Raw genomic sequence first — 14582 nt, forward strand, 5'->3', positions numbered from 1 at the left:
ATAATTTTAAAGCATTAAATTAAATTTTATTATTTTTAGAGGGTCTAAAATGTAATTTTACTTTTACTAATTTAAAATTTTAAATTTTTCAAAAGCTTAAATAGATAATTTTTCATTTTAGGGAGGCCAAGGCTCCTGCTAACCCCTTAAATATACTACTATGCTCTAAGCTCCTATATTTTTGCACGTTTGAAATTTAATTATTTTATTTTATTTTTATTTTAATGATTTAATTTTTTACTTTTTCAGATTTCAAATTTTAATTCTAACAGTTAACTTTAGTTAAATTATTTTATTAAATTTATTGACATGACATTTTAAAATTAAAAAAAACACACACTTAGTAGCTATTAAAAAGTGTTGCTATTTTGTAATTTTTAAAAGTTTTTGCTTTATCACCAAATTTTTTTTTAAAATATTAATAAATTGACATACATTTTAAATTCAAAATCTAGAAGAATTAAATGTCTTAAAACAAAAAATAAAAATATTAAATTGAAATGTATGGAATATATTTTAACCTATATATTAAACCTTAATACAAGAAAGAAATTTACTTTCTCTTGGGGTAAAATCACAATTTTCAGAATTAAATTGAGTCAAGTGTAGATTATTGGGAATGAAAATTAATTAGTGACCGATCCAGATTAATTGACTCGTGAATAATTAAATCTAATGAAGTGAAAATTAATGATCCATCCGGTTGGTAGAACCGGAGTCAAAAAGCGACAGCCAATGTTGATATGTTATTTGCTTTGGGTTTAGCATTTCAATTGAATTTGGAAAAAAACAGGTCGTGGGAGGGGAGGGTTTAGACTTTGGCAGGCGGCCAAGTGCAGTTTTCCCTCTCCACTTTGCGCTCCACGTTAGACTCTCGCTTTAATGCCTCTTAACTCTTATTTTTCATTAACTCCACTACATCGAAACTCGCGTTACAATTATAATTAATACTGATTTTTTTTGCAAAAATATAATTATGAATTAATTAATCAATGGGAGTGGTTGAGTCTAATTGTTTTTAAAGAAATTATTTTAATATAAGTTAGTAATAATAATTATTTAATTATAAAATAAATACATTTGTAATATTTTTAAAAAGAATGAATAATATATATTAAAGTAAAACAACTATAATTGTTGATAGAATGTTATAGTGTAGAAACATGAAGTGGTAAGAATAAAGTTTTGGAGTGCTGTAGTGGAATATATTTGGGTGGGATCTCAACAATAGAGTCTAAATTAATTAACATAATTAAGAACCCTGAATGCTCTTTAAATACGCCTCTCATTTCATTCTATTTATACGAGCAAACTACGCAGTGTCTTCAACAGTTCAACCTAAGCACTGTTTCTTTGTTTTCCCCCTCAGACAAATACACACTCGTCTTTTAGGCTTTGAAGAACGCTAGCCTAACCATCTTTGAAACTATGCTCTGTCCAATATGAATATGGAGAAACAATATTTGGATTGGATACTAGTCCCGATGGGGATTCTTTTAATGGTGTCCTACCATCTATGGCTTCTTTATCGAATCTTAAAACATCCCACCAAGACTGTCATCGGCGTCAACGCCATCAACCGCCGTTTTTGGGTTCAAGCTATGATGGAGGTTGGTCTTTTACTTATTTCTTTAAATCTTGATTTCCTTTCTATAGAAATGGTAACTGATTGATGTAAAAAAAAATTATTGGGGGGCGCATGCAGGACGGGTCAAAAGGAGTATTGGCAGTGCAGTCGCTGCGAAACAATATAATGGCGTCGACCTTATTAGCATCGACGGCTATCATGTTGAGTTCCCTCATCGCCATCTTGATGACGAGTGGGAGCAGCGATAGATCGTCCTGGTTCTTATTCGGAGATAGAAGCGAGTTTGCATTTTCGATCAAGTTCTTTGCCATATTGGTTTGTTTCATGGTGGCCTTTTTACTCAACTTGCAGTCCATTAGGTATTACAGCCATGCAAGCATCCTCATCAACGTGCCCTTGAAGAAGATGGCCCACCGCCACCAACATCTCACAGCTGAATATGTAGCTAACACAGTGAATAGAGGCAGCTACTTTTGGTCCCTAGGACTCCGTGCCTTTTACTTCTCTTTCCCCCTCTTCTTGTGGATCTTTGGACCCCTTCCTATGTTCTTTTCTTGCATTGCCCTTGTTTTCTTGCTGTATTTCCTTGACATCACTTTTAAATTCGGGTGGGCGGTTGGGGCTGTGGATGACAATGGCCACAACGGCCACAGCGGCGATGAAGAATTAGGAGTTTCAAGTACTCGATCCTGATCCCGTTAAATAATTCGTGCAATCAAAGTTGAATCGAATTGCCTTTTTTACTCCTCGGGTAAATAAGGGTACTGTTTCTTTTAGGTTTCTACGTTAATTATCATCTGTATGGAGCTGGTTTGCTAATTCGAAAAGGGTTTTTAGCCTTTTCATATATGAAAATGCAATGAAGGAGAATTGTTCCATAAAGAGGAAATGAAAAATGAAAGCTTGCTTTTTCTTAGATAAATATTCATTTTCCCTTAGTCAGCAATGGTTTCTAGTGTTAAGAAATTTACCCCAAAAAAGGAGATGGCGTGTAAGTTCACCAAAAGTTGCAGTTTATTTAAAAGAAGAAAGTATTGCAGATTTTAGTTTAGGGTTATGATAATCCTTTTTTAAGGTAGTTAATTCAAAGACAGAAAAGACAAAAGAGATTAAGAGGAAGACTCCACGAACTGAGCTACAAGACATTGTGGTACCAAGTTGAGTTCCATTTGTACTTTTTTGGAATTTTGAGTTCATCAACTTGGTGATGTCTCAGATACCTACTTTCACATCAGATATATTATTCGCTTCCGTTGAAGGGATATTCGCCACTCTCCACGTGCACTGCAATAGCTTATATAATAAAGGGAGATGAATCCTCTATCATTTTATATCTGCTAATATATGTAGTTAGTCAATGAGAAGAGTATAAACTATAGGCAACATGCAAACAGCAAATTTCAACAAAACACTAGCTGCTAAATTTGGATTATTCAGGAAATATTTTTACACTAATACATTCCTTTCTCCACCTTGACATGCTTATAGGTTGTTGACAAAGCTTGTGATTAGTTTTTTTTTTCTTGAAATTTCATAATTCCTCATCATTTCCAAACATTTATCTATGGTTCTTTTTTTTTTTGGTATGTTGAACAATCATGAATAAACTGTTCCATATAATGCAAAACCTCCTCATGCAATGACCTGTAGGCAAGAGAAACTTACAGCTCATACAACCACCATGTTCAGCAAGTATATACCATATGATTGAGTGTTTGAAAATAAGCATGTAAGCAACAAGACTGAGTGCATACAATGGACAGACCAAACATGATGAGGGGTCGAATGGTTGGAGGATGCGCATTTGTTTTAGGAATAACATGTAACATGAAGAGACTACATTTGGTAAGGATATGTTCTTACATTCAGGTGTCTTCAATCATGTTTTCTCTGAGCACAATGCTATTGTATTGTATAAATAATATTGAATGAAAAGGTTATGGACAAGTGAGAAAATCAATGAAACTGTGCCAGTAAAAACTAGGTACCTATTATCATACCATCATTCATCTCTGAACATCAGTTGCTTTTAACTTCAGCTTCATGATACCCGCTTGAACAACTATTTCTTCTTTAGATGTGTCAACTTTTAAAACTGTTGCTCTCTTGCCAAGGGATGAAACATGCACTGTATCACCAACCTTAGGAAGCTCAGTAATTTTTTCTGCATCATAAAGGCCAAAGGAAATATTTACTAATAAAAACTCAAATGACTTTTTCACTGGTCTAAGCTTAATAGAGACATTCCAGCGCAAGGAGTTTTCCACTCCTACTCTACACAAGAAACTTCATTTTCTTATAAATGATACCTGATTGTGGTTGCTTAATAACTTGAATGGAGGATGAACTCATATTGGTACCCTGCGGCTCATTTTCAACTGCCGTAGCATGCTTGTAATTATTTGCTAGCTTACGCTTGCTTGCTTTACTGAGTTGAGATTGTTTCTTTGTAGATGTACGAAGCTGCCGTACCTTTTTGTGAAGGGTAGATCGAGCAACTGCAGCAGCCTCAGACAGTTCTCGCATCTTCTTATATCTTTGTTGAGCGCCAAGATCCTGGAGCTTTCTTCTGCTGACCAATAGCTTTTCATGGAGATCTCTTGACATCCTTTAATCACAAGCAGAACCCAGACATTAGATACAGCATCCACTGGCAAAGTTATAATTAGTAATTATCAACACTACATGATTAGAAAAGCATTTTTTACATAATGGATAAATGCAGCATTGACAAACTCTTACTTCTCTCCATAATTTAGTTTTCCATGGTTATTGGCTTATCACATAGGAGACTGCAAGTGGACCTTAAATATTTTGTCCTCAAGTCAAACAGTAATAGGCGACATGACAAGAGAGCTTAATTCATGCAGAGCTGAATCACAGCTTCCTTTACAAGGAAGCGAATCACTAAATTATTCACAATAAGAATTTTAGAATACCTTGAATTCAGAAAAAGCAAGAGGTAGCATTATTTAGTTAGGCCGGTTTAACTATTCTTAATTTTGGAGAGATTAGTATGCCTAAAGCTGATGGAATGTGGTTACATCATTATATTTTCATTTTTGATACTTTCAAATTTCAATAATGTATTAGTCTAAAAATAATCATTTCCATAAAATCCACCATCCAAGGTCTTTGCTTTAGAAATAATGTACAGGCAAAATTCCTTCACCAAATAATAAAAACTCTTAGGGTGTGCTTGACTGGGTAGAAATGTGAAGGGATGGAAGGAGTGGAAAAGTGGAAAGAAAATAATTTTGAGTGTACTTGATAGGGAAGAAAAATTAGAGGAAAGAAAAAGCAGATGATCGTTTTCCATCCTAAGGCATAAAAACAAATCTTTCCAAAACGGAATGATAAGTGGAGAGAAAATAAGAGAGAAATGTACGTTAGTTCAAAATTATGCAATTTTCAAATTTTTTATTTTTTTTTCCTTTCATTTTTCAACCAAGCTATAGAGGGAAAGAAATTTTTTTCTTTCAATTTTTCCATCTTTCCTACAAAGCACACCTATGGGAAGAAAAATTATATTTTCCACCTTTCTATTTTTCTACCGCTTAAATTTTCCATCCTTCTAATTTTCTTTGAAGAGGAAGAAAAATAGAAAGATGAGAATAATTTTTTTTTTCCAGAGTTGTTTTTGGTAGGAAAGATGGAAAAATTGAAAGGAAAAGTAATTTTCTTTCCTTCTGTTGCTTGGTAGAGTTGAAAAAAAGAAAGAATAAGATAGAACATTTGAAAAATGCATAATTTTGAACTAACATGCACCTCTCTCATTTTCTCTCATCCCATCATTCCAATTTAGCAGTTGGTTTTATGCATTAGGATGGAAAATGATCAACTTTCCTATTTTCTTTCCTCTCACTTTTCTCCCATACCAAGCACACTCAAATTTTATTTTCTTTCCACTTTTCCACTCCTTCCTTCTATCTCTCCACTTTTTCCACTCAACCAAGCACACCCTTAATGCTACGATAGCCTTATATAAATTCTAGTTGTAGACCAGCCAAAAAAATAAAGCTCCATGGACACAGTTGCCAGATAAAATTGGACAATTGCAAAAAGGAATTACGTTTGTCTAAAATGTCTGCAATTAGCAGGGAAAATGAAATGGAAAACAGCATGCTTTATAAAATTGATTTGAAAATTAGCATTCTTTTTAACCAATATCATTGCCCTGTATATTTTAGAATAGTTAGAGTGTAGACTCATTCAGCGAGGATATAAATATATCAAAATCCATTAGAAAACTCATAAAAGACTAGCTGATCAGAAATAACTTTTAAAGATGCTGAACAAGGTAAAGAGCATGATTGAGAGCAGTTATCTTCCTAGCCTTTTAAAATTAAATCAATGGGCATTAAAGATTTTTTACTTCACATCCGGTAATCAAATTTTCAAGAAAGATACATACGTCAGGTAATGCCTACACTCCTTGATAAGCTCTTGGAATTTTTGCTTGTATGTTTCCATATCCATTATTACCTGCATTAAGAAATGAACCCAATATTATAAGGAATACTGATTATGTAGGAAGTAGGATGAAACAGAGAGCTCAGTATTAATTTTCAACTACATGGTACATACAAGTCCTGAAAACAGTCGTTTTCAGTAGCTGTAAAATCAGTAATCATACAACTGTGCAACTGAACAATAGTAACTTTTGTAAAGCAAAGTACACAATAATAGTTAATTAACCCATGAGCCAGTCCTATCAGATATCATAACTTAACAAATAACAAGCATATTACATCATTACCCAATTACCTCATCAATCTCTGCACTAGCAGCACCATATAATTCGCGAGCATTATCAACAATAGTGCTTGGAACACCCAATCTTTCAGCGATATTGATTGCATTTGAACGACCTAAAAAATTGTTACACTGCCAAAGTAAGTCATGGTAAAACTCGTTATAACAAGATGATGATAACCAGAAGTTCCTTTGTTGCAAAACTTGGCTTGAGAACCTTTTGTGCAAGACACAGTTAACTAGCAGAAAACAGTCCAAGAATCAAGTAGTTGATTATTGTCACATACTCAAGACTGAATACCTGGTACTCCCCAAAGAATCTTGTAAGTAGGCTTAAAATTCTCTTCATCGAACTCCATGCAAGCATTTTCAAAAGCATCATTACTGCCAAACATAATATAACATCAAGAATTTGGTGCGGCAACACAATCCTTATTATAGATGAAAGAGGCAGGAGATAGATAACAACATATAATTTATATGAATGAGTTGAAACTACAATAATCATAAACCATAAACCTGATCACAGTTTATATTTCCTTCAAAAAGTAGATGTGTCAGTAGACTGAAGCAAGCAACTATATACCTGTATTTCAAAGTTTTAAGTTCGCCATGATGCGTTGTAGCTATTGTCAACAATGCACCACTTCTAGCAAAAGATTCTAGCAGAGACATTCCCAGTGCTGCTCCTTCAAGGGGATTAGTTCCTGCACCAACCTAGTAGATATGGAATGGGGTAAAATCCGTTTTAGATTTGTTTGTAACTGAGAAGTTATTTCTTCCCTTCAACCTCACTGTTAATTGAGGTAAGTAATCAAAGATGCTTAATTGAAACATACTTCATCTAGCAGCACCAGTGATCGCCTTGTGGACTGTAATTGAATTTCCTGCAACACAATGTGTGGTATTTAATCCCCAAAACTAAAGAATTCATAGTTGACAACTAAAATCCAAACTCTATAAGGAATGAATCAAAGTCACCAAGCTTTTAATCTTAGGAATGATGTCCAACCAATTTGAAGAGATGAGTTTGTTGGCCTAAAATGCTGAATATTTACACTGCAGCCAGTCATACACTTTGAACCGTCCAAGAAATTGGTTCATCTCAAACAAGCAGGAAGAGTTAAAGAAAGTATATCATTCTTACACTAATTTGTTTCAAGTGGCCAGAGAATGTAGATAATGATTGAGACAAGGACTGCTCATCGCCAATATCGGCAAAAACACAATCAAACCAAGGAACTTTTGCAGATTCTGAAGATAAAACATGAAGACCTGCAATATTACAGAAATTAGGATAAGGTTATGCAGTATAGGGCAAAAAATAACGACCAAAAGAATATAACAGGTAAAGCAAATAAAACTACTGCTCAGTGAAGTTATATTAATATTCACCATAAGCATTAAGAGAAAACTCGGTTAAATCGGAAAACTTAGTATATGGTTTGAAACATTAATGCTGTGATTCATCTTTTGTTTCACAAGCGTTTCTGTCATGCATACAAGTCAACACAGTTGGAGTGCAAGCAAAAAGCTTAGAATGGGAGAAAGCTAATATGTTAATAACTACACAACCATGGAGCATTATATAATTCTGACGCCTCCATTCAGTTTTTCAGGAGCATAAATGATTCATTAAAGAAAAACATAGACCTGATTTTGCCATCATAGCAGCCAATCCAATTGTCTTTAAGCATATAGTTTTACCACCAGTATTAGGGCCAGTTATGACCAGCACTCTTGTCTTCTGAGAAATAAAAAAATCAACTGGTACAGGGGGAGCTTCTTCTAGTGCTCTAACCTGGAACCAAGAGAATAGTCCTTTTGAAACTGAACCTTGACATGATTGGATATTAATCTTATTTAGCCACTGATTAAACTAACAGATTACGGATAATATTAAGTTATTTAACTAGTTACCTGCTTTTGCAAGGATGAAAGATCTATTTCTGCCTCTCCTTTCACAGCCATATTCTCTGCCTGCATTTTTCTTCTCCTGATTTCCTAAGGCAAAAGACAGTAAGGAGTAGAAGAATAGATAACTGCAAGTAATTAGAATGAAGTTAACCACTTGAATCTTGAGAGTTGCTTGAGCAAAATTTAACTGTAGCTATCTCTTGTGGCAATTAGTAGATAAACAGCAGTTCTAAACACCACTGAGGACACAAGAGCAAAAGAATTCAATTTTCATAAACTTATATGAAAGTTACAATTCTTAAAAGTGTTTTCAGACAAATAAAGGTTTAGGACAACAAAAGTTAGAAATATGTTACTTACAGCAGCAGCACTGCGGACATTCTTCCGGGCTGTGCTCAGCTTTTCCCTATGCTGCTGAAGTAATAAAGGGTGATAAGCTTTAGGCAGATAAAAAATCCATTCTTTTTTTGGATTTGAGGCCTGTGAAGTTTTTTCCTTTGATCTGTAGGATTCAGCCATTAAAGTTCCATCAATGTCTTCTGGCAGGAAAATATTGGGGTATGTCCCTCCATATGAAAGACTATAAGTTGCACGAGCATAAATCTAGATGTCAAGAAAAAGAAACAGAATGACAATGGATAATCAATAAGTAAAAATAAACTATTATTTCATCAAAATGAAAAAGAATGTTACAAAATGTAATCCAGAGAAATATTTTGAAGCTCTTGTATTGGTGATGTAGAATTATGACAGGTTCTACTTTGTGAGAACCTGATAGGTTTTCCTCATGGTTGGCATTAAGCATGCACACATATCTTTGAGCCTTTTTTTAGCACAAAGGAGAACATACCCATCACAAACCAAACTGGTACAATTACGATATTCCTAAAGCTCTTTAAGGCATCAATTATTAGATCCAAAAAATATCATATCTAAACCTTTCTAAGCATATTTTCTCTTCACCTTTTTCATAAATAAATTATAATCCAAGAAGAAGTCGCAAGAAATCACCTACCATATCCAATTGAATTGCAGTTCTCAAGCTTTTTTCAATGTCATCAAGATCCATTTGTATCTGCATAGATAGTAGCAACAGAAACACATAAAGAGAGATAAATGAAAGTCTGGATAAGAAAGTAATTTCAGATATTAAAGTGAGCAACCTTTTCTGTCACCATCAAAAGCACATCAGCTTCGGCCTTTGCCACCAATACTCTCGCTTGCTGTAACTCATCATTCAAAGGAACAGCTGCAAGTGGCTCTATGATACTTCCTGAACCACTAGAACCATTTATATCCTTTCAAGAACTTGGAATTAAAAGGTAAGCTCCCATCAACAGCTCATGAGCACAAAAGCAATACAAAAAGATCTGACCTTCAAAAATATTTTAGCACTGATCCAGGAAAACTGGCAAAATCAGGAAATGCTACAGGTTTAAATTTTGAATTAGCTATATTAATACAAATTGACCCATCTCTTCATCCCATGGTCCTCTTAGATGTCAGTTATTTGTCTCAAAAAGTAAATGAATTGTGCATTTTCTCAAACAATGTCGCTGGAGAAGAAATCTCTATGTACCATAGTCAAATTTTATTTCATAAATATTGAAGATTAAGCTACATTTTATTTGGTTTAAGTTTTACATTTTAATAAGGATGTGGGAAAGGGGAAAAGTAATCTTTTCTATAAGGCTTTTCAACTTGATTCATCATTTAGAAATTAACTGAAGGTCCCTGATTAACAAACTGCAAACCAACTTGTTGAAACAGTTAATGAAAGTATTCTCCTATCATCCAAAATAGGGTTTGCCAGTGTCTTTGTGTGCCTCAATAATACAAAATTTACCATGGCATGGCCCTGCTAAGCAGTAACCTCTAAGCTCTAACACATAAGACACAAAACTGGGCTATACTTTTTCATATCAAACATTGACGTAATTGCATAAATTGATGCAGCAATTTTACGCACCTGGACAGTAGAAGACCCTTAAAACCTGTTGGCTGATCAGTCCCTGAACTTATACACCATCTACCATCAACACTGCTCGCCACCTTAATCAATAGCACAGTTGTAATTAGGATAACAGACTTATTTCCATGAAGATTGATATAGCATACATTGGTAATAAAATGCATCTTACCATAAGGGCAGCTTCTTTTGTTTCATTCCTAATTAGTTTGTCCATTAATTGATGCAACTGAACAGACAGGCAACTACACAGTTAAAATGCAAAGTAGGAAAAGAGAAAAGGACTCGAGCCGATATTATAATTAACAGAAAAATATGTCAAAACAACACAGGTAAATCAGCAATGGTAGATTTAACCTGATAAACAAAAATTTAGCATATATAAGAGCATTTTCCTTGAGCATGACAAGGATTGATTTGATGCTGGAAATACAGAACATAGGTAGAGCTAGACCAAAATTGATATAATTTGAAGTGTATGACCTTAATTGAGATGTATGAAGATAAAAGGATTCATGTAGCCTACTGCATGGGCAAAAAAGTGTGAGTTACAGGTTTAAGGCTTAGCTGAATTTAATAAGATTTCTATCTCATTCACACAAAGATGTTTGAACCATAGTTTTATTTAATTTCTCGTTCTTTCTGAGGGGACTGTTGAGAACAACCAAGCAAGGACGGGATAACAACTGAGTTCTTTTACCATGGAGCCTAAGAAGAAAAACCAAGAAATTTCACCTTTCTTTCAAGTGTTCGGACTTGATCACGAGCTTTTTTAAGGGCAGAACTCTGAAAAAGGAATTTCAAGATAGAATAAGATGAATGGCATATGATTAAAAACAAAACTCTATACTTAATTTCACAGATGAAATGTTGAGGCAAAAGGAACAAACCGCAGAGTCTTTAACAGAGCCATCTTCATCTATAACTTGCTGAATCAACTTGATTATTGACCTATTTACAACCAGTTGAGTAATCTGCAAGCAATTCCGCTAAATATTCAACCTCGACTGATTAACAGTTTGAAATAGCTCTTACTTATAATTTTAAAATAAATTTAATATTGGAAAAAGAAAAAGAAACTAAATCTAAATGCGCATTTGCATTTGGAAGAAGGGTGAGAGGCTAAGAATTTGAAGGGCAAAATTTACCATTTGACTGAGAGGCATGAATTGCTTATACCAGTCAGAGTCTTGCTTGATTGCAGCTTTTAAACTAAGCTGCAAAGCTTCAACAAACTGCAGTAAAGATAGAAGAGCCATTGCTTCGTTTGCATCTAAAGGTAAACCCCTCCGTGCATGTTTGATAGCAGATTCAACCTTTACAGAGACAAAAACACAAACACTTGGAAGAGCCATAAATCGACAATACCAAATTAAAAGCTGGAAGAAAGTGAAAAAAGAAAAAAGAAAAAAGAAGAAGATATTTACGAGAGCAAGGTCGACGGAAGTCAAGTCCAAGATAAAAGAGTCATGATTGTGCATTAGGATCGCAGCATTGGTTTCTTGTAAAAGACTCAAACTCTCTTGGAATGTTTGATCGAGAGACCAAAGCTGGGCCTATCAAATTATCAATCGTTACACCCCAATCAAAGAAAACAAAAAAAAATAATTGTGGGTTTTATCTAAAAGGAAGAGAAAAACTGAAAGGAAACCTTAGTTGCTTGACGACCCAAGGATGTGCGGGCAAAAGAGGCAACGGAGTGGCAAAGCTTATCCCATTCTAAAACCCTGAGAGAATTGGATTTGACTTTGGATAGATTATGGTGGTCCATCGAGGATGATACTTTGAAATAAGCATTCCTTCTTCGGATTATATTGATTGGGCAACCATGAATGGTGCCCACTGCTGCAAAAAGTGGCACTGGCATGCTCATCAGCTGTTACAAATGGCGGGAGGATGGTGATTGGTATTCAACGGCCACCCTAACACCACCAAATCAGAAGTTGGCTTCATTTTTATCCGTTAATATGTTAATTTTAATCGTTAATATAAGGGTTAATACCAGATTAGGCCCCTGTTCGTTAGTATTTCTTCTAATATAGTACCTCTACTTTCAAACTGTCCAATTTGGTATATAAATTTCAATCCCGTTTATTAGACCATAATGTGGTTAAATTTTTTTATACATGACACGTGACCAATTGAGCGAAGAAAGTGACATTCTTTTTATGACCTTTACTAAACTTTAAAGACTTCTCTACAATTAATTTAAATATTAAAAATATAAAATTATTTTTTAAGGATTATTATCTTACACTAAAGTAAAAAAAAATCACAAGTGAGTCTTAGTTGATACTATTTATTTTAAGATATAATAAAATAATAATAAATAATTAAAAAGATACTTCGTATCATTCTAAGTCTCCTTGAGTTATTTTACTCCGCTCACAGTTCACAAAATAAGAACCTATTTTAATACTGAAAATATTGTAAAATGAGACAGAAATTGATCCTCTAATTATCGTTTTTGGCAAAAAGAAAACATTAAGTATCTAAGTGAAAAATAGTATAGTTTAAAGGTTAATTTTGTAGTTTATATAAAAGACATTATTACAAGTAGGGATAAATATTAAAATTATACATGAATTTTAGTCTAATATTTAAAATTTTGATTTAATCCAAAACTTATAAATTATTAACACTAATTCTTGATTTATCATCAATTTATGTTTACTTATTGCATACACAAATAATAATATTTATCTAATATAAACTTAAATTGATGCATTTATTTCTTTAAATGTATATGATTGAATTAAAATTAAAGTTTCATGTATACACTTCAACCATAATTAAAATTTCATATTAATTATATAATTTTATTTCTATAGATAATTTTAAGATTTTTTTAAATCAAGGTATATTTTGTTTTTATAACATTAACCAAAAATTTTTGAAGTTTTGCAAGTGGTATTAATAAATCTGTTAATTGGAAATTAAGTTGCTTTTATGATTGAAAAATAAAAATAAAAATTATTAAAAATTAGTTAATAAAAAAAATTATGCCATTCATATTACTCCCAGTCTGTGGTGATAATACAGATAAATCAAACACTATCTTCATCTTATGATTTCTCCCATTGGATTTTTAAAAAAGGTTAAACCATACTCATTCAAACAGGAATAGTATATATAATCCACAGCTCATAATATTACAAACATAACAATAATGGAGATATAACGCCGATCATCATCAACCCAATTAAGGCTGATACGTGATATAACCCAACCTGTAATCATTTGGTTGAATTAAACCTTCTAGCCCCTGCTATTCCATCATTTATCGTCAATTGGTTTTAGCTTCTTCCTTGCTAGAGGCACCATCATGTTCAACTTCATCCTTCTTTACCGGTTCTCCACTTGCCTTGACCTTATCATCTTCTTCATCATCGTTCTTCGACTCGGGTTTACCGTCATCCTTTTCCGGTTCAGCAGACGAGGATTCACCCTCCTTCGAATCAGAAATATCTTTCTCCGTCTTCTTCTCACCTCCGTTGGCATCGTCCTGCATATAATAGATATTATTAACAAATAAGTGTAATACACGTATATTATGCATGCATCAATATAAAGTACATCAGCAGCGGTATCGGGTTTAGGTTTCTCGGGCTTCATAGGAACGCCAGCAGTAGTATCGAACTCCTTGGGTTTGCTTGCGCAGCCTCCCATTATTAAAACGTTAGGAACTTTCGGGGATGATTGGCGGCGGCAGTGGTGGTGGTGGTGGGATTGTACTACGCTGTTGCGGTTTAAGAAATGGAAGCAATGCAGGGAATCCGTTAAAATAGGTATATCGGCTACTAATAATTAGGAGACTTTGTCGGGCATTGGCATGGCAATGTTAGGTTCAATTGTAGGCTGTATATCTATATTTGTCACCTTCTGTTAATTGGTATATAGATTGACCACCGTTGTTTTTCACGGCGACTTTTACGGCAGTGTGAGGGGTGAGAAATGTATATATTGGTTGGAGTTGGTTGTCACTGTTATATCGACGGAAATTTATGGCCCTTCTACATGCACGGAAAATGGAAATTTTGGTCTATTTTGGAAAAAATTAATTAAAATTTAATACGATATGAAATTTGATATGATTAGTGAATTTTTCGAAATTTATAAAATTAATTTATTGTGTCAAAATTTATATATAAAATGTAAATATGTATTATGTATAGAACAATGCTTGATATGGTTAGTAATAAAATACAAATATTTTTGTTAATTTTATTATTAGACTAAATTAAAAATTAAGAGTTGGATGACTAAAATAAAACGAAAGACATAATTAAGTGACATTTTATAATTTATCCTTAAAAATAATTTTTAGCATATATTTAACATTTTACATTATTA

General features: G+C 33.5%; 3 protein-coding genes across 5 annotated transcripts; 1 reads left to right on the forward strand and 2 right to left on the reverse strand.

Moving 5' to 3' along the window:
- Positions 1-1251: 1251 nt before the first annotated feature.
- Positions 1252-2510, forward strand: LOC108489365 (uncharacterized). Its single transcript, XM_017793873.2, has 2 exons — positions 1252-1610; positions 1706-2510. The coding sequence occupies exons 1-2, from the start codon at positions 1443-1445 to the stop codon at positions 2279-2281; spliced, it is 744 nt and encodes a 247-aa protein (XP_017649362.1). The 5' UTR covers positions 1252-1442; the 3' UTR covers positions 2282-2510.
- Positions 2511-2986: 476 nt separating this feature from the next.
- Positions 2987-12264, reverse strand: LOC108489364 (uncharacterized). Of its 3 annotated transcripts, XM_053023214.1 has the most exons (21): positions 11881-12212; positions 11657-11785; positions 11378-11545; positions 11120-11203; positions 10965-11015; positions 10402-10458; positions 10230-10312; positions 9424-9541; positions 9276-9335; positions 8621-8863; positions 8264-8347; positions 7997-8144; positions 7491-7618; positions 7183-7230; positions 6930-7060; positions 6645-6727; positions 6356-6459; positions 6003-6073; positions 3898-4196; positions 3589-3752; positions 2987-3232 (listed from the first exon to the last, which is right to left on the reverse strand). In XM_053023214.1, exons 1-20 carry the CDS (start codon positions 12100-12102, stop codon positions 3595-3597), a joined length of 2469 nt encoding a protein of 822 aa, XP_052879174.1. In that variant the 5' UTR covers positions 12103-12212; the 3' UTR covers positions 2987-3232; positions 3589-3594. The 3 variants fall into 3 exon arrangements, with proteins under 3 accessions (XP_052879174.1, XP_052879175.1, XP_017649361.1); XM_053023215.1 differs by lacking the exon at positions 2987-3232 and having other exon boundaries at positions 3363-3716; positions 11881-12264; XM_017793872.2 differs by lacking the exon at positions 2987-3232 and having other exon boundaries at positions 3363-3752; positions 11881-12211.
- Positions 12265-13314: 1050 nt separating this feature from the next.
- LOC128285573 (uncharacterized) lies at positions 13315-14114 on the reverse strand. Its single transcript, XM_053023216.1, has 2 exons — positions 13806-14114; positions 13315-13734 (listed from the first exon to the last, which is right to left on the reverse strand). Exons 1-2 carry the CDS (start codon positions 13896-13898, stop codon positions 13516-13518), a joined length of 312 nt encoding a protein of 103 aa, XP_052879176.1. The 5' UTR covers positions 13899-14114; the 3' UTR covers positions 13315-13515.
- Positions 14115-14582: the final 468 nt, after the last annotated feature.

Source organism: Gossypium arboreum, chromosome 12 (genome assembly GCF_025698485.1).
Source record: "Gossypium arboreum isolate Shixiya-1 chromosome 12, ASM2569848v2, whole genome shotgun sequence".
NCBI classification, from domain to species: Eukaryota; Viridiplantae; Streptophyta; class Magnoliopsida; order Malvales; family Malvaceae; genus Gossypium; species Gossypium arboreum.